The sequence below is a fragment of the Alosa pseudoharengus genome, unplaced genomic scaffold, assembly GCF_046254945.1.
Source record: "Alosa pseudoharengus isolate Yale_2024_CS ecotype anadromous, Long Island Sound unplaced genomic scaffold, YU_APseudo_1.1 YU_APseudo_1.1_scf_10, whole genome shotgun sequence".
Lineage (NCBI taxonomy): Eukaryota > Metazoa > Chordata > Actinopteri > Clupeiformes > Clupeidae > Alosa > Alosa pseudoharengus.
In genome coordinates, this window is record NW_027468565.1 from 16821261 (window position 1) to 16832857 (window position 11597).

At 42.4% G+C, this 11597-nt stretch overlaps 1 protein-coding gene across 1 annotated transcript; it reads left to right on the top strand.

The window, feature by feature from the left end:
• Positions 1-348: 348 nt before the first annotated feature.
• Positions 349-10838, top strand: slc17a8 (solute carrier family 17 member 8). The gene is made up of 12 exons (XM_076300829.1): positions 349-449; positions 3382-3634; positions 4026-4144; positions 5077-5191; positions 5999-6086; positions 7335-7421; positions 8099-8241; positions 8801-8950; positions 9225-9357; positions 9652-9762; positions 10186-10313; positions 10473-10838. Exons 1-12 carry the CDS (start codon positions 349-351, stop codon positions 10836-10838), a joined length of 1794 nt encoding a protein of 597 aa, XP_076156944.1.
• The last annotated feature ends 759 nt before the right edge of the window (positions 10839-11597 follow it).

Consider the following 11597-nt stretch of genomic DNA (forward strand, 5'->3'; position numbering starts at 1 on the left):
AATTTGGAATACGGTCATTCAGAGATTGGACCTAGATGCTTGGTCTGTAAGGGACAGTCTGACTTTCACGTGCCAGGACTACCTGAAGCTCCATCCTCCCTTCTCTGTGTGGTGTGTCTCTACCCTCAGGGGAGCCGTGGGTTGACACAGCCCGACTTTTCCGCATGGACACACCTGCCAGAGAGCCTGTCAAGACACCCACGTCCAGTACCGCAAGGATGTACCATCTCGGCCTTTAGAGGATATCACGAGAGAGTCAGTCCGGTCTGGGTGTCTTATTAAGCACAAGAGAGCTGGAGACATTAAAGGGTTCTGTGTGAAAAGCGGATAGACAAGAGAAGGAGCGAGATGCCTTTCGGAGGATTCGCAGGACTGAAGGAGCGGGTGCTGAAGCCAGGGAAGGAGGAGGTGAAGAATACTGTAGGAGATTCACTGGGGAACCTGCAGAAGTAAGTGTGTGTGTGTGTGTATGTGTGAGAGTGTGTGTGAGATAGAGAGAAAGAGACAGAGAGAGAGTAAAAAGAGTGAGAAAATGTGCTTAGAAAGACAGCTTTGTCAAAAAGCATGTAATATTAGGAAGATAATAACTCCAAACAGAGAGGGGTGATGTACCAAAGGTCCTATAATTCTACTTAAGAAGTTCATGACACTTTATTCATAAAGTTTTGTAAATTGTTGAAATATTGAGGAGATAAGGCCAATATCTCCTTTACACTGATGAGAGTATAATATGAATACCGATTGTTCACATATTATATTCAAATGGCTTTTTATCTCAAAATATTAATTACAAACACTTTATGACCATAGCTCACCATCACAAAAGAACTACACTTCCAAAATCAGTGGCAGTTCTTGGCAGATGCCTAGGGTGCTGAAGTCTGTGCATAATGTGGGCAGGGGGATAGCACAGCACACATGCATTTTTCAAAGCCATTGTGATGGAGGGGGTGCATAAGACTATGCTTGCCTAGAGCTTTAAGTCAGACAGCACCACCCTATCATGATTTAGAACTATATGTGAAATTCTCCTGTATGTTGTGTTGCTGTGGAGCAGACTGGTGTATTCATTACTCTCCTCTGGTGAGGTTAAAATGAATGTTTTTTTTTCAGTTTTGTAAAACAATATGAAAACATATGTCAAAAGTATGCCTAGTAATCCTCTTTAAGCAACAATCTGATACATAATTTCACAAGGGCACAACTAATATGGAAATTGCATTTAATAAATCGATTGCTGTCTTGTGTAGGAGATAAACGCTGATATCTCAGGTAATATCCGGTAGTGGTATGAAATTACTCCATGGGTGATTGAGAGGTCTTCCAAACACTCCCATATTCTTTTGTTCAGAGATAAAACACTTGCAAGTTCCCATCTGTGAAACTGGAATGAAGAAAATATGGATAGACTATAGCTTTAAAGTGATGATTACCAAAGGAAGTGATTATAACAATGTCATTTGAAGGATCCCCCCTCTGTTATATGATGTGAAATACTTTTTTTAACTAAATGCATAAAGATATTTACTTGAAATTGTGTATTTAACAACCATGTCAATAACATGCCCTGTGCAGATGTAAAGACAGAGAGGCTGAAGGAACTATATAGGGAAGAGAGGAATTGAATGCCTTTAGGGCGACCTGGTCCATTTCCAGAAGGTAACTCGGAATTTATGGTGACAACCTTCATTATTTAGAGACTTAATCATAATTGATTATGGTATTCAGACTTTAAAATGTGTTGTAATTTGTAACCAAGATCTTAATGATAAATTCCATTCCACTGAACAGACAAAAACAAACAAAAATGGCACAAGTAATTCTTTCACATACACACTGGAATGACATGTAATGCAATGTAAAGAGGGAAAGAGAAAAATAAAATAAATACTGGATTTGGACACTTTTGACACTGACAGGGTTTTCAAAATTTGGTCTGTTATAATTTTTTTGTTATGCAATTACACAAAATCATGGCACAAATATACAGAAATAATATTGCTAGATGTAGAGAACACAAGCTGTCACTCTTAGGGCATTACATATGTAGTTTGATCCCGTTATGTCATTATTTGTAAATAATTAATGATAATTCATCACGTCTTTACATTATCTGTGTTATTCATACCTCAGTTAGAATTACAAAAGGAAGATTAAACATTAAACATGGACGTTAATGTTTTGAACAATCTGACAGGTGTCTATTGGACAGAGAGTCTTTTGAGCTGTGTGAAATACATAAGGTGTGCTTTATATGGTGTGAGGCATACTACTTCAGTTGGTTCTGTTACTGCTGTTTTTCTGTGTTATGAATAATAGTTAATAGTCTGATTTTATTTGACAGTTATTTTTGTACAGTTTGTTTTCATTTAAACCTTTTTACTGTGTGCTTTTTAATAAAGTTATTAATTTAACAATTTCAACTACTTTTTTACCTTTTTTACCTTTAATGAGAACCAAGAGTGAGACTGGTGAGTGGAGAGATGTGGCTGTGAGCACCATTTCCTGTTCCTGATCACAATCAACTGTTTGGTCTATTCTCAGATAGGGTTCCTAATAAGAGTGTGTAAGTGTAAGATTATTGATAGAGAGGCACAATCATTTGTTGAGAAAGTAAAGTGTTGAGAAAGTAAAGATGTAAAGTACAGTCTCTTTGTTCAATCAGTTTTGACTGTAACATTTCAACACAAATCCACTATTGTATGTGTGATGAGAGAGAGAGTGCACCAGGGAAAGTGCCTCACTCTTGCTTCATGAAAGAGCTGCCCTTTGACAGGGCCTCCATCAGCTCGACTGCTCCACCTCAGTATGTCTGCTGAGGGGAACTCAGGTGTGAGTGAGGGAGATCTGATGAAAGCCATTCCCGCGCGTAGCTGCAGACGATGAGAGCAGTAGTGAAACAGGTGTGAGGATGCAGGCGGGTGGATGGAGGTGAAGGGCTGACTCAGAGACGTGCCATGACCCTTACAGGAAACACACGTCATGATCGAGTCTCCTGGTCTCTCTCGACACTCCAGAAGTCCCTCTGTATTATGATGAGAGAGTCAGGAGAGTGCATTACTTTTCTATTATTACAACTCCAGAGTAGTGCCTTGGAAGAATTGCAATAATTGCATTGTTTATACATTCACTGTTGTTCATGTCCTGGTACAATGACATCAAATGTATGGTAATCAGGTATATGTTAAACATGTTCCAGGATACTTCAGTGAATGGTGCCTGCTTAATAATCTTAGTGTCATAACAAAGTGAAATAATATGTTTGTAGTTGAAGTTATGAAGATCAATTCACACTTTAAAATGACTCAACATGGGGCTTGCAGTGTTACAATGCCCTGCAGTCTCACAAAGGATAGCCTAATTGATTACTGTCCATCACAGGAAGATTGATGGGAGCAATGTGGATGAGGACCTGGTAGAGCTGACGGAGGATGGGCGGCCAGTGTCCATGCCCAAGCGCAGTGCCCCGCTGCTGGACTGCGGCTGCTGTGGGCTGCCCAAGCGCTACATCATCGCCATGCTCAGCGGTCTCGGCTTCTGCATCTCCTTTGGCATCCGGTGCAATCTGGGCGTGGCCATTGTGGAGATGGTAAACAACAACACCGTCTACATCAACGGCACAGCTGTCATGCAGGTAATGATCTGACAAGCACAATATCAAAATAGTCAATATTCAGCACATTCAAAATAAAGTTTAAACTTGGGCCCTATAGTCTAAAGTCTAACTAAAGCTTGCTTAATAACTGCAAAATCTAAATCTAAAGATCCAAAGCACAAACAGTGATGGGTCAGGTAAAAACTGTCGATGCTGTTCATGTAGAAGAACTTTGCACATAAGACTGACTTTGCAGTTCGCCCAGCATTTAGATTAGGGCCTGAAATGTTGACAATGATGAGAAATAGGATATGATTTCAAAATGCACCGAAGTCCATCATGACTTTCTTACTCCTCAAAGTGTAGTTTATTAAAGATCATGCTATCTGTGTGTTTTCCTCTCTATGTAACTTCTCCCTTTGTTGCCCAGCCAGCACAGTTTAACTGGGACCCTGAGATAGTGGGTCTGATCCACGGATCCTTCTTCTGGGGTTACATCGTCACACAGATCCCTGGAGGCTTCATAGCCAACAAGTTGGCTGCCGACAGGTGAGATCACTGCGTGGTGTGGCACTATACTGTATGCCGTAATGATCCAAACACACCGATGGAACAGTAGAGTTAAGCACCACAAAGATGCATCCTAAGAGCAGCAGTGGAATAGCTGAGTGCTCTGAGAGGGTTAATGTTGAGCAGCTTGCAGGTGAGGGGAACTGATGGCGAGATAGCGTCTGTGTAATAAAAGCTTCACAGGAGAGGAGGACACGTCATTGACAGAGTTAATAATGAAAGATCCTGCCTCTGATTTCTTCCCGAAACACCAGCCACGGCAATATTACAAGTCTCACTTACACCTTGTTTTGGAAAAAAAAACGGGAGAGAAAGTGAGAGAGCAGGAAAGCAGCAGAGGGAGAGATAGAGTGTGGGAGGCGATAAAGAGATCTCATCACCCAAGACCACCGGTGACTGGTTCGAGGCTGGTCTGGGCTGCTGTGCTAACCGTAGCCTACCGGAGTCAAATGTCCAATCAAGCTGACAGTGGGAGAACGGGACAGGGCGCCAAAGAACAGGATATGAGTGAGAGACGGCGAGGCGTAGTCATCCAGCAGAAGCTGACAACTGCTTCTCTGTTTGGTTTTAATTTGGTTTTAATGTGCCAGGCATGCAGCTAGAGACTACAGCATCTGGTGAAAAACACCCTCTGCTGTCATTCATGCTGATGCTGTCATATGGAAACAAGCTTTGTTATGCGCATTATTGAAGATCAGAATCAGAAGATCCCACAAATAACTAAAAATAAATGTATAAAATACAATAAGGAAACAATGTGGAACAAGCAATTAAGTCTTTCTTCAGTTTATTCCACTGTAATAATTGTAGGTTAATGAGAATGGTCAGATAGCTAACCTTGTTGAATGGAACGCTATGGTATATATTTTTACCTCATACTTCTAAACCAGCACTCAACATATCCTCTGTAGGGTGTTTGGGGCAGCCATCGTCCTGACCTCTATACTCAACATGTTCATCCCGCATGCTGCGAGGGTGCATTATGGCTGCGTCATGTTCGTCCGCATCCTACAGGGCTTGGTGGAGGTGAGGACACAGAACATAAGCACTAGAATACTGACAAAAAGTACTATTTACTTACAGATTATTGTTATTCAAGCATGTGTATGTTGTGCATTTGCTTGCACATACATCATACGCCATGATCTTGATCATTATAATCTCTAAATCTATATTAGTGAATAGAAGCTGTATATGGATATTATAATCTGCAATGCAATTGTAGCCTAATTGATCATAACACCAGATCATTGTAATTGATCATAACACCAGATCAGTTACATTGACTGAGAAATCGTGTGTGTCTTTCACATCTTGTAATGTATTAGTGGTGCTCTGGTGCATCAGACAAACAAAGTGTCCTGGAGACATAGTGTAAGCCTGCCAGAGTTCCTGCCAGAGTCACATGTATTATAGATGAGTGGCTGGTGTCAGTGAACACAAACATGTGCTGTGAGGCAGAGAGCTTTGCCATCAGTCAATACAGACTAATGTGTATGCAAATGTCTTATAAACACTGCACTTTCAACATTTCCTTTCAAGAAATGTCTACAACTATTTCTCATATTTTAGTGAATCTCTTTCCTTCTGTCTTACATCATGAAGACATCATTTTATTTAAATACTCTTACAATGAACTGATCAATAATATATTTGAGGCTTGAAAAATAATACTGATAAATTATACATTTGTTCTGATTAAAAGCTCTGACAATTGTGACAAGTTCATTACCTAATGTTCACGTGGAATAACCCTCCCAGCAGGACTAATTTGCCACATACTCAGGTAGCACAGCGCCATGACCTCTGACCCTGCTCACATTGCTGTCACAGGGTGTCACTTACCCAGCATGCCATGGGTTGTGGGCCAAATGGGCTCCTCCGTTGGAGAGAAGTCGTTTGGCCACCACGTCATTTTGTGGTGAGTTGGAACCCTCCCTCGCCTTCCAAGTCTTTGCATGAGTGGAGAAAATCTACAAGTTATGAAGTAAAAAGTGTTTGAAAACAATCATGTTTGTGATATGAATTCTATGCAGGGATCTCAACTTTTCTACATGAGGTATTTCATTGCCATATCAAAATCAAATGAAAATAACAATGTTTTGAGCTTTGGCCTAGTAATCCATAAATAAGCAATTATGACTTCAGAGGATGCATTAATTCTGTGAAGGCTGTTTTCCCAACTGTTCATTCCCACTATGGTCACATGATTGTTTAGTGTGCTCATGAGGAGCTTGTAGGTGCATAATGATGAGACTGGACATCGAAGTATCACTATTACTAGTGAAACCGAAACTTAATGCATACATCAAAGCATAGACTTATGGGTAATGTAGTCTACCGCTACAGTAGGTGCATGAAATGTGCTCCAGGGCCACCTAATCTGAGCTCTCCCTCCCAGATGAGCCGTCCTGGCTTTAACCCGCCCAGCAGGCCGGCTGTGTGTTTTGTTTTGCAGATGACTGTCTGTCATCCAGCTCCCCCTCTCCACTTACCGCCACCACCGCCCCATAACACCCAGCCCCTCAATAAACTGCTACCATGGCAACCCACGCTTTTCAAAACCCTCTTGACATCGCGTCTGAATGGAGAAGGCCACACAGCGGTTCGCCCGCTCCTGTGGAAAAGGCGCTCGCATATTCAGCCAAATGAAGTGTCACTCTCCCCACAGCCCGAGAGCACACTCGTGGTGCCATCCCACTCCAAACAGACATGAGTGTGTGTATGAACGTGTGTGCGTATGTGTATGTGTGTGTATGGACATGTGTGTGTGTGTGTGTGTGTGTGTGTGTGTGTGTGTGTTTGCACCAAGTAATGAAATATACATTACAACAGCTTTTCATTAAAACCTCATTTCCCTCACAAACACTTACCGTACTGTGGGGTGCAGGTGACGCCACCCTCGTGGGTTCACCTCCGTCTAGCCTAGCCAAACAGCTGCTCTCTCACAAACCGCTGTGCCGCTGTTTTCAACCACATCTCCATTTTTACACAGTTGCCTCCTGATTAAAGTCTGAACATACAAATAAAACAGCATACATCTGTCATCAGGGAGAACCTGCCAGTCTTTCCTGTTCCTCCCCTCGCTGATGACAGCGTGGCTGATGTGTTGTGCCGTGCTGATTGACTGACAGGCCTCTGTGTGTGTGTGTGTGTGTGTGTGTATTAGGGTCCTACGCGGGCGCAGTGATTGCCATGCCCCTGGCGGGAGTGCTGGTGCAGTATGTGGGGTGGCCCTCAGTGTTCTACATATACGGTGAGAGACACAAGACAAGAAGCAGTGCAGACACACAGTACCGGTACACACAGTACAGAGAGGGACTAGTCATGCCTCAGCCTGCTCTGGAGGACAGTTTTTACAGCACTGAACACTCGACTCTAATAATAAACATTGTATTTATACATTATGTTGCATATGTTTACACACAAGAGAGAAGACTTAGATATAGATACAGAGAGATTGAAGGAGAGAGAGAGAGAGAGAGAGAGAGAGAGAGTCTTCTACATTAAATTGGTTGATTTAGATCTAAACTGCAGGTGCAGCTGTAACAACATTGTTCTCAACTTCTTCTCTTCGTCTTCCACATCGTACCTGATTTAATCAGAAGATTAATTGACTCAAATGAGCTTTCTCCTGCCTGTTCTCCTGGCTCATTCATCTTTCAGAACATTTACAAAATGGAACATCAGATAAACTGCAGGGCAGATCCCAAGCACTTTTAATTTACTCCCTGTATCTCTTCACTGAATTTCATTCTTTTAGAAGAGTCCATATTTCATGCCTTTGATAAATCACTAGTGTAAAAGTGAGAATGAATGATGCATGTTACAGTTATTACTATGTGTTACAATGTAATTACAGCATATTGCAGCATCTTTATGCTTTGGGCCCACACCCAGCATGACAGTGTAACGTGTGTGTGTGCTGCTCAGGTGTCTTTGGGATCCTGTGGTACATCTTCTGGCTGCTGCTGTCCTACACCAGTCCAGCATCCCACCCCACCATCAGTGAAGAGGAGAGGTTATTCATCGAGACCAGCATCGGGGATGGAAACAACATGATCAGTGCCACTGAGGTGGTACCCCACAGCATAGCACAACACAACACAGTCCACTCATGTAGTCCTAATAAACCAAGCTCATTTGATGCCTAGTGAAACCCAGTAAATACATTTTGTGAATGTGGCTTAGCACTTTACTTTGGCATGGTTAGAACATAGGGTATCTAATGAAGTGATTCTGTGAACATGACTCAGCACTTTACTTTGGCATGGTTAGAACCTAGGGTATCTAATGAATTGATTCTGTGAACATGACTCAGCACTTTACTTTGGCATGGTTAGAACCTAGGGTACCTAATGAATTGATTCTGTGAACAAGACTCAGCACTTTACTTTGGCATGGTTAGAACCTAGGGTATCTAATGAATTGATTCTGTGAACATGACTCAGCACTTTACTTTGGCATGGTTAGAACCTAGGGTATCTAATTAATTGATTCTGTGAACATGACTCAGCACTTTACTTTGGCATGGTTAGAACCTAGGGTACCTAATGAATTGATTCTGTGAACAAGACTCAGCACTTTACTTTGGCATGGTTAGAACCTATGGTGGTTGTCTTTGTTTTCTGCCAGAAATTCAAGACTCCCTGGCGCAGGTTCTTCACCTCCATGCCTGTGTACGCCATCATCGTGGCCAACTTCTGCCGTAGCTGGACCTTCTATCTGCTGCTCATCAGCCAGCCAGCATACTTCGAGGAGGTCTTTGGCTTCCCCATCAGCAAGGTACATGATATGCATCACCAGACATCCCAATCGGCAAAAAAGTAATCCCCCCCCCCCCCTCAGCCCCTTACTTTTACTATTCATCATCAGGGAGCTGCTAGCAATATGCAGGAGACTTAACCTAACATGTCAAGTCATGTCATCTCAAATTGAGTTGAAAAAACTTAAGTAACTGTGGGTAGTCATGTACATATAGTAGATAGCATTTGTGGGTAGTAAATTGTATTTAATGGGTTGACTCTTACTGACTGACTGAGCTGTCTGTCTTTTCCAGGTGGGGATTCTCTCTGCAGTGCCCCACATGGTGATGACCATAGTGGTGCCTATTGGAGGCCAGCTGGCAGACTACCTTCGCACCCATAAGATCCTGTCCACAACAGCTGTCCGTAAGATCATGAACTGTGGAGGTGAGTGAAGTAAACAACGCCGTGGATTCACCAGTTTTCAGACTCGTAGAGTGATAAAGTGAAACAGGCCCATCTTTGTCACAGAAGCTTTCTGACAGTCCTGTAGTAACTTGTGACTACTGCTGTACCACATATGCATGTCAGTGAGACTATTTGATTGAATTTGTGTTTATTATTGGATTATATCTCTATATATAATAATATTAGTCCCTTCAATTAGAAGTCTAAATGGTATTACTTGACATATTAAATACTCCACCCAGGGACGTTGAGGTGTTGATCTTGTGTGTGCAGGCTTTGGGATGGAGGCCACCCTGCTGCTGGTGGTGGGTTTCTCCCACACTCGAGGAGTGGCCATCTCCTTCCTGGTGCTGGCCGTGGGATTCAGTGGCTTCGCCATCTCAGGTAGGACAGGCTCTCATGAGGATGTCCAGGCACATAGTGAACTGGACCTTGAAAGGCTTTTCTTATATGCTTCCTTTGTGTGAGAGAGCAATTTGTTTCTGAAAATGGTGCTGATTCATGTTAATGATCTAAATGTAAATGTGGCCTTTATGGTTCTATTATCACCTGGTGGAGTGTTACATGAAGTATGGTGTGTGGGCCTGTATTTCTACTGAAGTGATTTGTCTGAATAAATCCTCATGGTCATAGCACCCAGTAGGTTTAAACAGATTTATTTTACCCCTTGAAAAAACAGTAAACTGTTTATTTGCTCTAACTCTCAGTCACCCTTTATGCAGTAAACATTGTATTTCATGAAAATATAGATGTCTGTCAGAAGAATTTGTATGAACTTGTCATTCTCCACATTACTGTGCAAATCAGGCTTTAATGTGAATCACTTGGACATTGCCCCTCGCTACGCCAGTATCCTTATGGGGATCTCAAATGGTGTCGGCACCCTGTCAGGAATGGTCTGTCCACTCATTGTGGGAGCACTGACCAAGAACAAGGTGACTATTCTTTTGTGTGTGTGTGTGTGTGTGTGTGTGTGTGTGTGTGTGTGTGTGTGTGTGTGTGTTTGTGTTTAAAATTGACTATCCCCCAAAATACCCCATCAATTATGTATTCTTTGATTGACTGATTATAATACAAACTCATTTGTGTTGCAGACGCGTCTGGAGTGGCAGCACGTGTTCATCATTGCATCCATGGTGCACTACACCGGCGTCATCTTCTATGCCATCTTCGCCTCAGGGGACCAGCAGGAGTGGGCCGACCCTGAGAGCACCAGCGAGGACAAGTGTGGCATCATTGGTGAGGACGAACTCGCTGACGACAGCGAAGCAGGCTGCGACAGCTCCCTGGCGGCCTCGGCCAGGAAGAAGTCTTATGGCGCCACGACAATGGACCACGATTCGGGACGTAAGCAAGGCTGGAAGAAGAAACGAGGGGTGACCACACAGGAAGAGGAGGAGGAGGACGAGGAAGGCCAGTACCACTACGAGAACGGGAACTTTCAGGAACAATATCAGTGACACTGAGAGAGGATAGTCCATTGGATTATCAATCATTCACTCAGAAGAGTGGCAACATTCATCAGTAGACCCATCTCACCAAGATGAGTGATTTTAGAAAGGACATTTTTGCTGCTTCAATGAATTGACTTATTTACATATTTATGGCTGAATTCGACTATGTTTTACTCCAAACACAAACAAACCCAATTCATTTTGTAGGCATCCTGAACACTGGGACTGTCTTTCCTGTAAATTAGCATGTTGAATCCTGTGACTGAACATGGTGCCAGATATGGTAAAGTCAGCTGACTTTCAAAGTCAAGCTTTGGCTACAGTTCTTGCTTTGCACAAGACTTTGAATTAAGCAGCTGGTGATTGAGAGAACTGTGGTGTCAGTGATGTACAGTTTGCTGGGAATAATGGCTCCTCACTGTACATTACACACTATAGAATGCTCTTTATGTGACCAGTCACGTTTAAATCAAAATGCAGTAGATTTGACTTAGCAGTTGATTGTTGAATTGTGATGTGTTGATTTTTCCGTACCTCAAAAAGAGTTATTTGTTTGTTTACTCTGTAGAATTAATTCAAGTAGTTGTACATACCTTCTGATTCAATGTTGCAACTCAGATTCACTCCTTTTTCTCAAATCACAAATCCCTTTTATACATCACTCATATTAAACCGCCTTATATTCAAATATTATCACAGAACGAGGGGGAATAGCTTTTCTTAAACAGTCTGAATGGAGACACGGAATTCAGAGACTTTTAGTGG